This window comes from Salmo salar, chromosome ssa03 (assembly GCF_905237065.1).
Source record: "Salmo salar chromosome ssa03, Ssal_v3.1, whole genome shotgun sequence".
NCBI classification, from domain to species: domain Eukaryota; kingdom Metazoa; phylum Chordata; class Actinopteri; order Salmoniformes; family Salmonidae; genus Salmo; species Salmo salar.
In genome coordinates, this window is record NC_059444.1 from 72,394,259 (window position 1) to 72,408,975 (window position 14,717).

The following is a 14,717-nucleotide window of genomic DNA, read 5'->3' on the forward strand; positions in this document are numbered from 1 at the left end:
TAAACATGCAAATCCTACAATCACATCAAATCAGGGATAAGATTTATACCGTTATTAGTAAATTAGGAAGTTATATTTAAATTGGATAAACACGTTAATCAGAGAAACATGTCCAATTAGTATTTCTTAAGTCTATCTACTTACTTTAAGTCCAGTATCATCTCCGCTTGGAAGTCGATACACACTGTCAGTACGTGTTGGGAACTGTAGTCCTTATGACTATGAGCAGTGTAGTTTTATAAAGCATAATTGAAAATGCCAGGTGAGGCCTGTATAAAAGCTGGCCCTGATGGCATGTCACATTCAACATCATTACCTTATTACAACAACAAACACTGTAGTGTTCCTACACTCACATGTCCGTTTGAACATAAAGACAACAAAGAGCAGGAACAAAAGACAACCTTTAAAAATATATATATATTTAACCTTTATTTAACTAGGCAAGTCAGTTAAGAACAAATTCTTATTTACAATGACGGCCTACTAACACGGTCCCAGAAGCACTCAGCAGAAAATACACCTATTACTGATCTGTCAGAGGGAAATTCGCTATACTATTCCTCACAGACAATGGCTGGAAACCACCCTATTCCCACAGCACTAATGTGTCAGCGTTTAACTACAGTGTCAATAGAAAATACATTTCCCAGAGGGCCGAGGGAAAATTGACATTGTTGTCCTGACTGCTATTCCCCAAATGTGCTCGGGTCTAGCACGTTAACATTGATGTATGGTAAATACATTACAATTATCCCACACAGTGCTAACGGTGTGAAAAGAAGGTGACACACATTATATCTCTCTCTCCCTCTCTCTCTCCCACACCCTCCATCCCTCCCTCCCTCCCTCCCTCCGTGTGTCTGTAATTCGTGCTATAACAGTCTGGTTTTGTTATGTGTTGACAGGATCTGCTGTTTAAAGTAGCTCACCATATATAATTCATGACCCTAACTGCCTCTCACTCCCTTGTTTTTCGAACATCAGCACTTTCTTTCTCCATTGTAATGTTTCTCTGTGTGACGGCAGAAAGAAAGGACCCCACCAGGCAGCCACAGAGCCACACATAGACTGAGATTGAGCTAGCAGACTGTACTACACTGCCCCTGCTCTCTCCCTCCTCTCCTCTGTCCTCCCTCCATCTTCCCATCTTCAACCCTCCGAAGGGGCGCCCGCCCACCATTTACATAAACAGAGCCAGTGCTGCAGAAAACCTACAACGGGGGCATGCATGACTAATGCACTCAAGGTTTGGAAAATTAGACAATTACAATAACAATGTCTATCTATCTATCTTGTGTACACTATTTAGTCCATAATGTAAAAGTATATATGGGTGAAAAAAACGACCCACTGTGTGATACTTGACACTGCAATGATAGAATTTCTAGGGCAAGTACATTAAGTCAGCTGTGATGACAGAGCAGCTGTTGATCCTCTGTCTAAGCCTTAATGTAATGTATATTTAACAGTGCACTCAGACCGAGGTGTGAAGAGGATTAATTAAGTGAATCGGTTCACTCACTTGAAGGCGTAGCGCAGGAGGAAGCTGATCTTGCCGCAATTGTCCCCCGTTTTCCCTTCCCCCTGGTCGCCCCCACGCAGTCTGTAGAGTTCTGGTTTGATTTGGCCAATGCTGGTCACCTGCTCGCTCTTCTCCTCACCATGGAAATCAGGGCTGGACAACTGGTGAGTCATGGGCTTGGGCCTGGGGAGAGAGAAGGGCTTAATAGACACATTAACACTCACTGGAGACAGACAGGGTAAAAGGAGAAGTTCTCTTTTTTACAGCCAAATCTACATTTTTGAAGTAAATGGCACGTTATAGAAGGGTCCAGACACCTTTTTTTGTGATTTCAGTTGTTTTTGAGAACTTACCCCAAACAGAAAAGCCCTTCATTATCCTCATTGTGCAGTACAGGGGCCCTGAAAAAACATGAACAAATGCTCCAAAAACACCCAAATATGTCCTTTTAGAAACGACAACGCTCTCAGTATGGTGATGCAGGTCTTTAGATGTGGTACATATGAATTGTGTCATTACGAACTTTATCAGCAATGTTATATTCCATTTTGTGCTACTCGAGCCGTTTCCCCTATCCAGCTGTTCCATTCTCTGTTTAGACTGCTGCTATAGGTAACTACCAAATTAAAGGAAACTCCATAATAAAGTGTCTTAATAGGGCGCTGGGCTTCCACGAGCCGCCAGAACAGCTTCAATGGTTCTACAAATGCCTGGAACCTACTGTGTGGAAGTACATTGCAGAATAATAGTGAAGACATCAAAACTATGAAATAACACATATGGAATCATGCTTTCAATATACCTTGTATCCCTCATTTACTCAAGTGTTTCCTTTATTTTGGCAGTTGCCTGTAGAATGGACGGAGTAGTATCGCTCGAGTCGCAACAAAATGGAATAAAACGTTACGGATAAAGTTTGGAATGACACATTTTCATGTGTACCGCATCTAATGACCTGCATCACTATACTGAGAGCTTTGCCGTTTCTAAAAGGACGTATTTGGGTGTTTTTTGGAGCCTTTTTTCATGTTTTTTCAGGGCCTTTGTACTGCACAACGAGGATGAGGAAGTGATTTGCTGTTTGGGGTAAGTTTCCCAAAAACAACTGAAATCACAAAAAAGGTGTCTGCACCCTTCTATAACATGGCATTTACATAAAAAATAGAAACATGGCTGTAAAAAAGAAAACAGAATAAGACACACTAAAAAGATCGATAGGGTTAATTCACAGACATACATTCACTGGAGAGACAGACAGGGTTAATACACAGAATAACACCCAGAAAATGTATACACTAGACAACCAATCACAGAAATGTGATGACCCTTAGATAATATAATTATCACATACTTAAAAATATATACAGTACCAGTTGAAAATGTGGACACACCTACTCATTCAAGGGTTTTTCTTTATTTTTACTTATTTCTACATTTTAGAATAATAGTGAAGACATCACAACTATGAAATAACACATAGGGAATCATGTAGTAACCACAAAAGTGTTAACAAATCAAAATATATTTTAGATTTAAGATTCTTCAAAGTAGCCACCCTTTGCCTTGATGACAGCTTTGTACACTTTTGGCATTCTCTCAACCAGCTTCATGAGGAATGCTTTTCCAACAGTCTTGAAGGAGTTCACACATATGCTGAGCACTTGTTGGCTGCTTTTCCTTCACTCTGCGGTCCAACTCATCCCAAACCATCTCAAGTAGAGGTCGACCAATTATGATTTTTAAACGCCGATACCGATTATTGGAGGACCAAAAAAAGCCGGTACCGATTACTCGGCCAATTTTTTTATTTTTTAATTTGTAATAATGACAATTACAACAATACTGAATTAACACTTATTTTAACTTAATATAATACATCAATAAAATCAATGTAGCCTCAAATAAATAACGAAGCATGTTCAATTTAGTTTAAATAATGCAAAAACAAAGTGTTGGAGAAGAAAGTAAAAGTTCAATATGTGCCATGTAAGAAAGCTAACGTTTAAGTTCCTTGCTCAGAACATGAGAACATATGAAAGCTGGTGGTTCCTTTTAACATGAGTCTTCAATATTCCCAGGTAAGAAGTTTTAGGTTGTAGTTTTTATAGAAATTATAGGACTATTTCTCTCTGTACGATTTGTATTTCATATACCTTTGACTATTGGATGTTCTTATAGGCACTTTAGTATTGCCAGTGTAACAGTTTAGCTTCCATCCCTCTCCTCGCTCCTACCATGCAGAGGAAGGGGAAAAACTACTCCAAGTCTCAGAGCGAGTGACGTTTGAAACGCTATTAGCGCAGACCCGCTAACTAGCTAGCCATTTCACATCGGTTACACCAGCCTAATCTTGGGAGTTGACAGGCTTGAAGTCATAAACAGCGCAATGCATTGCGAAGAGCTGCTGGCAAAACGCACGAAAGTGCTGTTTTGAATGAATGCTTACGAGCCTGCTGCTGCCTACCATCGTTCAGTCAGACTGCTCTATCAAATTATAGACTTAATTATAATATAATAACACACAGAAACACGAGCCTTAGGTCATTAATCTGGTCGAATCCTGAAAATATCACGTTTATTCTTTCAGTGAAATACGGAACCGTTCCGTATTTTATCTAACGGGTGGCATCCATAAGTCAAAATGTTCCTGTTACATCGCACAACCTTCAATGTTATGTCATAATTACGTAAAATTCTGGCAAATTAGTTCGCAACGAGCCAGGTGGCCCAAACTGTTGCATAAACCCTGACTCTGCGTGCAATGAACGGAAGAGAAGTGACAGAATTTCACCTGGTTAATATTGCCTGCTAACCTGGATTTCTTTTAGCTAAATATGCAGGTTTAAAAATATATACTTCTGTGTATTGATTTTAAGAAAGGCATTGATGTTTATGGTTAGGTACAGTCATGCAACGATTGTGCTTTTTTCGCAAATGCGCTTTTGTTAAATCATCCCCCAGTTTAGCGAAGTTGGCTGTCTTTGTTAGGAAGAAATAGTATTCACACAGTTCGCAACGAGCCAGGCGGCCCAAACTGCTGCATATACCCTGACTCTGTTGCAGAGGAGACACATTTTCCCTAGTTAAAAGAAATTCATGTTAGCAGGCAATATTAACTAAATATGCAGGTTTAAAAATATATACTTGTGTATTGATTTTAAGAAAGACATTGATGTTTATGATTAGGTACAAGTTGGAGCAACGACCGTCCTTTTTCGCGAATGCGCACCGCATCGATTATATGCAACGCAGGACAGGCTAGATAAACTAGTAATATCATCAACCATGTGTAGTTAACTAGTGATTATGATTTATTGATTGATTGATTGTATTGATTGTTTTTTATAAGATAAGTTTAATGCTAGCTAGCAACTTACCTTGGCTTCTTACTGCATTTGTGTAAAAGGCAGGCTCCTCGTGGAGTGCAATGTAAAGCAGGTGGTTAGAGCGTTGGACTAGTTAACCGTAAGGTTGCAAGATTGAATCCCCAAGCTGACAAGGTAAAAATCTGTCGTTCTGCCCCTGAACAAGGCAGTTAACCCACCGTTCCTAGGCCGTCATTGAAAATAAGAATGTGTTCTTAACTGACTTGCCTAGTTAAAAAATATTTATAAAAAAATATTTAAAAATCGGTGGCCAAAAATACCGATTACCGATTGTTATGAAAACTTGAAATCGGCCCTAATTAATCGGCCATTCCGATTAATCGGTCGACCTCTAATCTCAAGTGGGTTGAGATCGGGTGATTGTGGAGGCCAGGTCATCTGATGCAGCACTCCATCACTCTCCTTCTTTGTCAAATAGCCCTTACACAGCCTGGAGGTGTGTTGGGTCATTGTCCTGTTGAAAAACAAATGATAGTCCCACTAAGCGCAAACCAGATGGGATGGCGTATCGCTGCAGAATGCTGTGGTAGCCATGCTGGTTAAGTTCTAAATAAATCATAGACAAGTGTCACCTGCAAAGCACCCCCACACATCACACCTCCTCCTCCATGCTTCACGTTGGGAACCACACATGCGGAGATCATCCGTTCACCTACTTTGCGTCTCACAAAGACCCGGCAGTTGGAAACAAAAATCTCAAATTTGGACTCATCAGACAGATTTCCAACAGTCTAATGTCCATTGCTCATGTTTCTTGGCCCAAGCAAGTCTCTTCTTCTTATTGGTGTCCTTTAGTAGTGGTTTCTGTGCAGCAATTCAACCATGAAGGCCTGATTCACACAGTCTCCTCTGAACAGTTGATGTTGAGATGTGTCTGTTACTTGAACTCTGTGAAGCATTTATTTGGACTGCAATTTCTGAGGCTGGTAAATCTAATGAACTTATGCTCTGCAGCAACTCTGGGTCTTCCTTTCCTGTGGCGGTCCTCATGAGAGCCAGTTTCATCATAGCGCTTGATGGTTTTTGCAAATGCACTTGAAGAAACTTTCAAAGTTATTGACATTTTCCACATTGACTGACCTTCATGTCTTAAAGTAATGATGGACTGTCATTTCTCTTTGCTTGTTTGAGCTGTTCTTGCCATAATATGGATTTGGTCTTTTACCAAATGGGGCTATTTTCTGATTTGCTCAAACGCATTAATTTGCTCAAACACATTAAGAAGGAAAGAAATTCCACAAATTAACTTTTAACAAGGCACACCTTTTAATTGAAATGCATTCCAGGTGACTACCTCATGAAGCTGGTTGAGAGAATGCCAAGAGTGTGCAAAGGCAAATGGTGGCTACTTTGACGAATATAAAATATATTTTGATTTGTTTAACACTTTGTGGTTACTACATGATTCCATATGTGTTATTTCATAGTTTTGATGCATTCACTATTATTCTACAATGTAGAAAATAGTAAAAATAAAGAAAAACCCTGGAATGAGTAGGTGTGTCCAAACATTTGACTGGTACTGTATACACAGTGCATTCGGAAAGTATTTAGACCCCTTGATTTTTTCCCACATTTTGTTACTTTACAGCCTTATTCTAAAATGTATTAAATTGTTTTTCCCCTCACAATACCCCATAATTTCAAAGCAAAAACAGGTTTAGACATTTTTTCAAATGTATATAAAAAAATAAAAAATTTGAAATATCACATTTCCATAAGTATTCAGACCCTTTACTTAATACTTTGTTGAAGCAACTTTGGCAGAGATTACAGCCTCAAGTCTTCCTAGGTATGACGCTACAAGCTTGGCACACCTGTATTTGGGGAGTTTCTCCCATTCTTCTCTGCAGATCCTAAAGCTCTGTCAGGTTGGATGGGGAGCGTTGCAGCATAGCTATTTTCAGGTCTCTCCAGAGATGTTCGATCGGGCTCAAGTCTGGGCTCTGACTGGGCCACTCAAGGACATTCAGAGACTTGTCCCGAAGCCACTCCTGCATTGTCTTGACTTTGTGCTTAAGGTTGGAAGGTGAACCATCGCCCCAGTCTGAGGTCCTGAGCGCTCTCGAGCAGGTTTTCATCAAGGATCTCTCTGTACTTTTGTACTTTTCTCCGTTCATCTTTCCCTCAATCCTGACGAGTCTCCCAGTCCCTGCTGCTGAAAAACATTCCCACAACATGATGCTGCCACCACCATGCTTCACATGGTTCCAGGTTTCCTCCAGACGTGACACTTGGCATTCAGGCCAAAGAGTTAAATCTTGGTTTCATCAGACCAGAGAATCTTGTTTCTCATGGTCTGTGAGTCTTTAGGTGTCTTTTGGCAAACTCCAAGTGGGCTGTCATGTGCCTTTTACTGAGGAGTGGCTTCCGTCTGGCCACTCAGATTGGTGGAGTGCTGCAGAGATGGTTTTCCTTTTGAAAGGTTCTCCCATCTCCAAAGGAGAACTCTGGAGCTCTATCAAAGTGACCATCGGGTTCTTAGTCACCTCCCTGACCAAGGCCCTTCTTCCCCAATTGCTCAGTTTGGCCAGGAGGCCAGCTCTAGGAAGAGTCTAGGTGGTTCCAAACTTCTTCCATTTAAAAATGATGGAGGCAACTGTGTTCTTGAGGACCTTCAATGCTGCAGAAATTATTTTGTACCATTCCTCAGATCTGTGCCTGGACACGGAGCTCTCAAACCTCATGGTTTGGTTTTTGCTCTGACATGCACTGTCAACTGTGGGACCTTATATAGACAGGTGTGTGCCTTTCCAAATAATTTCCAATTAATTGAATTTACCACAGGTGGACTCTAATGAAGTTGTAGAAACATCTCAAGGATGATCAATGGAAACAGGATGCACCTGATCTCAATTTCGAGTCTCATAGCAAAGAGTCTGAATACTTATGTAAATAAGGTATTTCTGTTTTTTATTTTGAATACATTTGCAAACATTTCTAAAAACCTGTTTTCGCTTTGTCATTATGGGGTATTGTGAGGGCAAAAAATGATTTAATACATTGTAGAATAAGGATGTACATAACAAAATGTGGAAAAAGTCAAGGGGTCTGAATACTTTCCAAAGGCACTGTATAAATATAAACTCAGAAAAAAAAGAAACGTCCCTTTTTCAGGACCCTGTCTTTTAAAGATAATTCGTAAAAATCCAAATAACTTCATAGATCTTCATTGTAAAGGGTTTAAACACAGTTTCCCATGCTTGTTCAATGAACCATAAACAATTCATGAACATGCACCTGTGGAACGGTCGTTAAGACATTAACAGCTTACAGACGGTAGGCAAGTAAGGTCACAGTTCTGAAAACTTAGGACACTAAAGAAGCCTTTCTACTGACTCTGAAAAATACCAAAAGAAAGATGCCCAGGGTCCCTGCTCATCTGCGTGAATGTGCCTTAGGCATGCTGCAAGGAGGCATTAGGACTGCAGATGTGGCCAGGGCAATAAATTGCAACGTCCGTACTGTGAGACGCCTAAGACAGCGCTACAGGGAGACAGGACGGACAGCTGATTGTCCTCGCAGTGGCAATGTGTAACAGCACCTGCACAGGATTGGTACAGCCGAACATCACACCTGCGGGACAGGTACAGGATGGCAACAACAACTGCCCGAGTTACACCAGGAACGCACAATCCCTCCATCAGTGCTCAGACTGTCCGCAATAGGCTGAGAGAGGCTAGACTGAGGTCTTGTAGGCCTGTTGAAAGGCAGGTCCTCACCAGACATCACCGGCAACAACGTCGCCTATGGGCACAAACCCACCGTTGCTGGACCAGACAGGACTGGCAAAAAGTGCAATTCACTGACGAGTCGCGGTTTGTCTCACCAGGGGTGATGGTCGGATTCGCGTTTATCGTCGAAGGAATGAGCGTTACATCAAGGCCTGTACTCTGAAGCGGGATCGATTTGAGGGTCCGTCATGGTCTGGTGCGGTGTGTCACAGCATCATCGGACTGAGCTTGTTGTCATCGCAGGCAACGCTGTGCGTTACAGGGAAGACATCCTCCTCCCTCATGTGGTACCCTTCCTGCAGGCTCATCCTGACATGACCCTCCAGCATGACAATGCCACCAGCCATACTGCTCGTCCTGTGCGTGATTTCCTTCATGACAGGAATGTTAGTGTTCTGCCATGGCCAGCGAAGAGCCCGGATCTCAATCCCATTGAGCACGTCTCTAGGTTGAGGGCTAGGGCCATTCCCCCCAGAAATGTCCGGGAACTTGCAGGTGCCTTGGTGGAAGAGTGGGGTAACATCTCACAGCAAGAACTGGCAAATCTGGTGCAGTCCATGAGGAGGAGACGCACTGCAGTACTTAATGCAGCTGGTGGCCGCACCTGATACTGACTGTTTCTTTTGATTTTGCCCCTCCCTTTGTTCAGGGACACATTATTCCATTTCTGTTAATCACATGTCTGTGGAACTTGTTCAGTTTATGTCTCAGTTGTTGAATCTTGTTATGTTCATACAAATATTTACACATGTTAAGTTTGCTGAAAATAAACGCAGTTGACAGTGAGAGGACATTTCTTTTTTTTGCTGAGTTTATAGATAGATAGATATATCACATCCTGCATATTTTAATCAATCACACACAAATTCACTACTTATACCATAACCTCTTTGTAATCACCGACACAGAGAACACACACAAACAAACAAGCACACGCACACAGTACAGTACTGACCGTGCAGTGACCTGCTGCTGGGAGTGGGCGTTGGGCATGTCTTTGTGGGGTGGGGCGGCTCCCCCCTCAGTGGTGGGGGGCAACTCTGGAGACGTCTGGCTCAATTTAAGATTCCCTAGACCACAGACCAAAGAGAAAGGGATAGAGAGAAAGGACAATACAGAAAAAGGAGTGCAGAGAATAGAAGGGGGATAGAGAGAAGAAAAGAGGTGTTTGTATAGAAAGTGAAGCTGGTTCTACTGTAAAGAGATTGTTGTGTCTTATTTCTTCAGTTTATGGGGGGGTTGTAGTGCATTTAGCAATGTGCTGCACCATTTCAAGATGTGTTAATAATACTCTGGCTAGACATACCGTCAGTGGAGTTAAAATGTAATATAGTACAGAACATTTTGTAGATATAAATATGATATGTTGCTATAGTACAAGACTTAAAACATTGACCAAGGCATTATATGACGCAAACTCTGTACACATGCTATAATAAAGCTACTTCAGTATCAGTTGGGTGAAATCAGGCGTTCCTTCTCACCAGCGTTGTTGGGGTAGGAGTCCATGTCCAGGTAGGAGTGTTCCTGCGTCTGTTCCGGGCCTCCCACCACACCCCCCACCCCCTGGCCACTCTCCACCCCCACCAGGTCAGAGAAGTGTGGGTGATGCTGCTGGGGCTGTGCCAGGGAGGGGTAGAGTGAGGAGTGGGACGCCTTCCTCTGCATGACAGGAGGTAGGAGGGAGGCCCCCCCACTGCCGCCCATCCCACCCACGCCCCCGGGCATCAGCCCCGATGTCAAACTCAGGCCCCCACCCTCCTTGTCTCGCCATGGCAACCAACAGAGCTTCCAGGAGACAAAGAGAGAGACTGAGAGAAGGACGATCCCGCAGAACGTCACGATCACTGACAACAGGCTGACAGAGATCTCTGGAGGACGAGAAGAGAGGGAAGGATGGAGAGAAGAGAGACAGAGACAGAGGGTGAGTTTGTTTCAGGCAATGATGGATGAAGACTCAATACTTCAACCTCATCATCTAAAATACCAAAAAGCCTCATGTCACATTAATCAGTATCCTTCACATAGTTTATTCTCTCAATTGGGGCGGCAGGGTAGCCTAGTGGTTAGAGCGTTGGACTGGTAACCGAAAGGTTGCAAGTTCAAATCCCCAAGGCGTCCCCCTGAACAAGGCAGTTAACCCACTGTTCCTAGGCCATCACTGAAAATAAGAATTTGTTCTTAACTGACTTGCCTATCTTGTCCCTGACTTGCCTCCTTTTTCCACTCCTCATCACAAATAGCCCCTATCAGCCAAAAATCCACTAAATCCCACATCATAAGAGCAGAGGGACAACACACTGAGAGCGTAATGTGATACGCCGCTTCAAATGCTAATATACCCATTTTGAATATGGCAGATTAATACATCTAGACGTTCCGCTAGCGGAACACCTGCTCCAATATCCAATGATGGGCGTGGCGCGAAATACAAACTCCTCTAAAATACAAAAACTTCAATTTTTCAAACATATGACTATTTCACAGCATTTTAAAGACAAGACTCTCCTTTATCTAACCACACTGTCCGATTTCAAAAAGGCTTTACAACGAAAGCAAAACATTAGATTATGTCAGCAGAGTACCAAGCCAGAAATAATCAGACACCCATTTTTCAAGCTAGCATATAATGTCACAAAAACCCAGAAGACAGCTAAATGCAGCACTAACCTTTTATGATCTTCATCAGATGACAACCCTAGGACATTATGTTATACAATACATGCATGTTTTGTTCAATCAAGTTCATATTTATATCAAAAAACAGCTTTCTTCCGGGGAATTCGCTAACATTTTACTAAATTACTCACGATAAACGTTCACAAAAAGCATAACAATTATTTTAAGAATTATAGATACAGACCTCCTCTATGCACTCGATATGTCCGATTTTAAAATAGCTTTTTGGTGAAAGCACATTTTGCAATATTCTAAGTACATAGCCCAGGCATCACGGGCTAGCTATTTAGACACCCGGCAAGTTTAGCACTCACCAATATCAGCTTTACTATTATAAAAGTTTAATTACCTTTTGTTGTCTTCGTCAGAATGCACTCCCAGGACTGCTACTTCAATAACAAATGTTGGTTTGGTCCAAAATAATCCATCGTTATATCCGAATAGCGGCGTTTTGTTCGTGCGTCCCAGACACTATCTGAAATGGTAAATCAGGGTCGCGCGCATAGCACAATTCGTGACAAAAAAAATCTAAATATTCCATTACCGTACTTCGAAGCATGTCAACCGCTGTTTAAAATAATTTTTATGCCATTTTTCTCGTAGAAAAGCGATAATATTCCGACCGGGAATCTCCTTTTAGCTAAACTGAGGAAAGTAAACAAAGCTTTCGGTCGCCGCGGGCACGCGCCTGAGTCTCACAGTACTGTAACCAGCCACTACCCAAACGCGCTACTTTTTTTTCAGCCAGAGCCTGCAAAGCCACGATTCAGCTTTTTACCGCCTTCTGAGACCCTATGGCAGCCGTAGGAAGTGTCACGGGACAGCTAAGATCCTCACTCTTCAATAAACAGAGACAGGAAGAACGACACCTTGTCAGACAGGCCACTTCCTGCCTGAAACCTTGTCAGGTTTTTGCCTGCCAAATGAGTTCTGTTATACTCACAGACACCATTCAAACAGTTTTAGAAACTTTAGGGTGTTTTCTATCCATATGTAATAAGTATATGCATATTCTAGTTACTGGGTAGGAGTGGTAACCAGATTAAATCGGGTATGTTTTTTATCCAGCCGTGAAAATACTGCCCCCTAGCCATAACAGGCTAAACATAACAAACATTGGTGGACCGATAACACCACAATAAAAATACTAACACCCACAATGATATTTCCTGTGATGTGATTAGGCCTGTGCTCGTGGTTATGAGCTTTTAATTACTGACGGCTAAAAGATTTTGTCTGAGGGGAAGGGGGGGGGGGGATGAGTCATCCTGGTGAGAAAAAAATAAAATAAAAAAGCACGGTTTCAGCACCAGTCTGGTGGACAGCTCCTCCAGCCCTATCCAATACACAGACCAGAGGCCTGCCAATCACCTGAGGCCATTGTCTGGGTGTAGAGCGATCAGTGTTGGACCTGGAGAATGTCTCTCTTTATCTGTCTTTCTATCGCTCTCTCTCTTTTTGTCTGTCCGTCTCTCTATTTTTCCTTCCCCATCCCTCTCTTTCTATCACCCTCTATCTCTTTCTATCCCTCTTAATCTTTCTGTCTCTCGGTCTCCCCATCTTTCCTTCCCCCCCTCTCTCTCCCTCTCTTCCTATCTCCGTCTCTCTTTTTTGTGTATCTGTTTATTTGTCTTTCCTTCACCCTCTCCCTTCCTTTCCCTGGCTCTGTCTTTCCTCGATTCAATGTGAAGGGGCTTTGTGGGCATGACAAAGACACAAACATTGTTCAGTCATTCAAAAGATATTGAAACTGTATCTATAACTCACTGACAACGAGACTGAGAGTAAATGAGTAAATGAGACAACAGCAGCCAGTGCGAGACACTCCTCTACCCCTAGGGTGCATCTCCTGGAATTCTCTACGCCTTCTGTCTCTCTCTCTCCATCTCTTCCCCCTTTCTTTAGTCTTCTCTCACATCCTCCATTGCTCTCCTTTTTCCATGCTGTCTTATTTTGCCTCTCTCTCCTCCATCTCTCCCCCTATTCTCCTCTCTCCCTTCTTTTCTCTCCTTCTCCCGCCTTTTCTCCATCATTCTTCCCCTCCTCTTCTTCTCTCTCTCCCTCCTCTTCCCCCTCTCCTCTCCCTCTCTCCCTCTCTCTCTCTCCTCTCGCTCACTGTGGTGAATTATTCATCAGTCTATGTATGACATTAATCAGCACTTGTTCAAAGGATATGATCAGAAAGAAAGAGGGAGAGGGGGAGAGAGAAAGCGAGAGAGAGAAAGAATGAGAGAGAGGTGGGAGGGCATTGATGTATCACTGTGGAGAACATGACACAGATGGAGAGAGAGAGAGAGAGAGAGAGAGAGAGAGAGAGAGAGAGAGAGAGAGAGAGAGAGAGAGAGAGAGAGAGAGAGAGAGAGAGAGAGAGAGAGAGAGAGAGAGAGAGAGAGAGAGAGAGAGAGAGAGAGAGAGAGAGAGAGAGAGAGAGAGAGAGAGAGAGAGAGAGAGAGAGAGAGAGAGAGAGAGAGAGAGAGAGAGAGAGAGAGAGAGAGAGAGAGAGAGAGAGAGAGAGAAAGGGGAGAGGAGCCCTAAGGGAGAGAAGAGAGGTGGAACGAAAGAGATGGTGGGAAAGAAAATGAGCGGGGGGAACGAGAAAGGAAAAAGGGAAGAAGAGATAAGGACAGAGGGAATAGGTGTAGAGCATGATAAGAGAGAGAGGGAGATTCTGAGAGAAGAGAGGGGGGGAGGAGAGGAGAGAGGCTGTAGGGGCGGGCCAGATAGAGACAGATTGGTAACCATGCTGAAACAGACATATTGGCTGACTGGTCACATTCAGCCTCTCCATCTACACGTCCAGTCCACCCAGAAGGATACAGCCAGGTTAATATAGTCACCATCCACCAACATGCCACGCCACAGAAGAAGACAAAAACAGATAATGATGGAGAGAGAAAGAACGAGAGAATGAATGATGGAGAGAGATGGAGGACAAACAAGGCAACAAGGATTTAGAGAGAGAACTAAAGAGGGGAGGGGTTTAGGACGGTAGAGAGAGAATAACAGTGTGTGTGTGTGTCTCTACATGCGTGTGTTTGTGCATGTTTGTGTGTGTGTGTGGCAGCTCAGGGGGCATAGATAAGACAGGGCTGTGATCAAGCGTGTGTGGGGGGGGGACTGTCAGGTGGAAAACGTCACTTATTCATTAGTCTTTCAGGAGGTCAGGTGCTCAATACTGATCCCCATAGGTCAGTCCTAATCCACACAGCCTAACCGTTAACGTGTGTGTGTGTGTGTGTGTGTGTGTGTGTGTGTGTGTGTGTGTGTGTGTGTGTGTGTGTGTGTGTGTGTGTGTGTGTGTGTGTGTGTGTGTGTGTGTGTGTGCGTGTGTGTGTGTGAGATGGGTAGCTTGGCGGAGGCAGGTGGGGGTGAAACCCAGCATGGGGCAGATTG

The 14,717-nt window shown here is 43.0% G+C and overlaps 1 protein-coding gene across 2 annotated transcripts in view; it reads right to left on the bottom strand.

The window, feature by feature from the left end:
• LOC106601510 (synaptotagmin III) overlaps window positions 1-14,717 on the bottom strand; it is a 52,039-nt gene that overhangs the window by 16,814 nt on the left and 20,508 nt on the right. For both annotated transcript variants that reach the window (XM_045715301.1, XM_045715302.1), the window contains exons 4-6: window positions 10,130-10,516; window positions 9,601-9,715; window positions 1,526-1,708 (exon numbers count right to left, since the gene is read on the bottom strand). In XM_045715301.1, coding sequence (XP_045571257.1) covers window positions 1,526-1,708; window positions 9,601-9,715; window positions 10,130-10,516 — 685 coding nt within the window. The remainder of the gene's footprint in view (window positions 1-1,525; window positions 1,709-9,600; window positions 9,716-10,129; window positions 10,517-14,717) is intronic.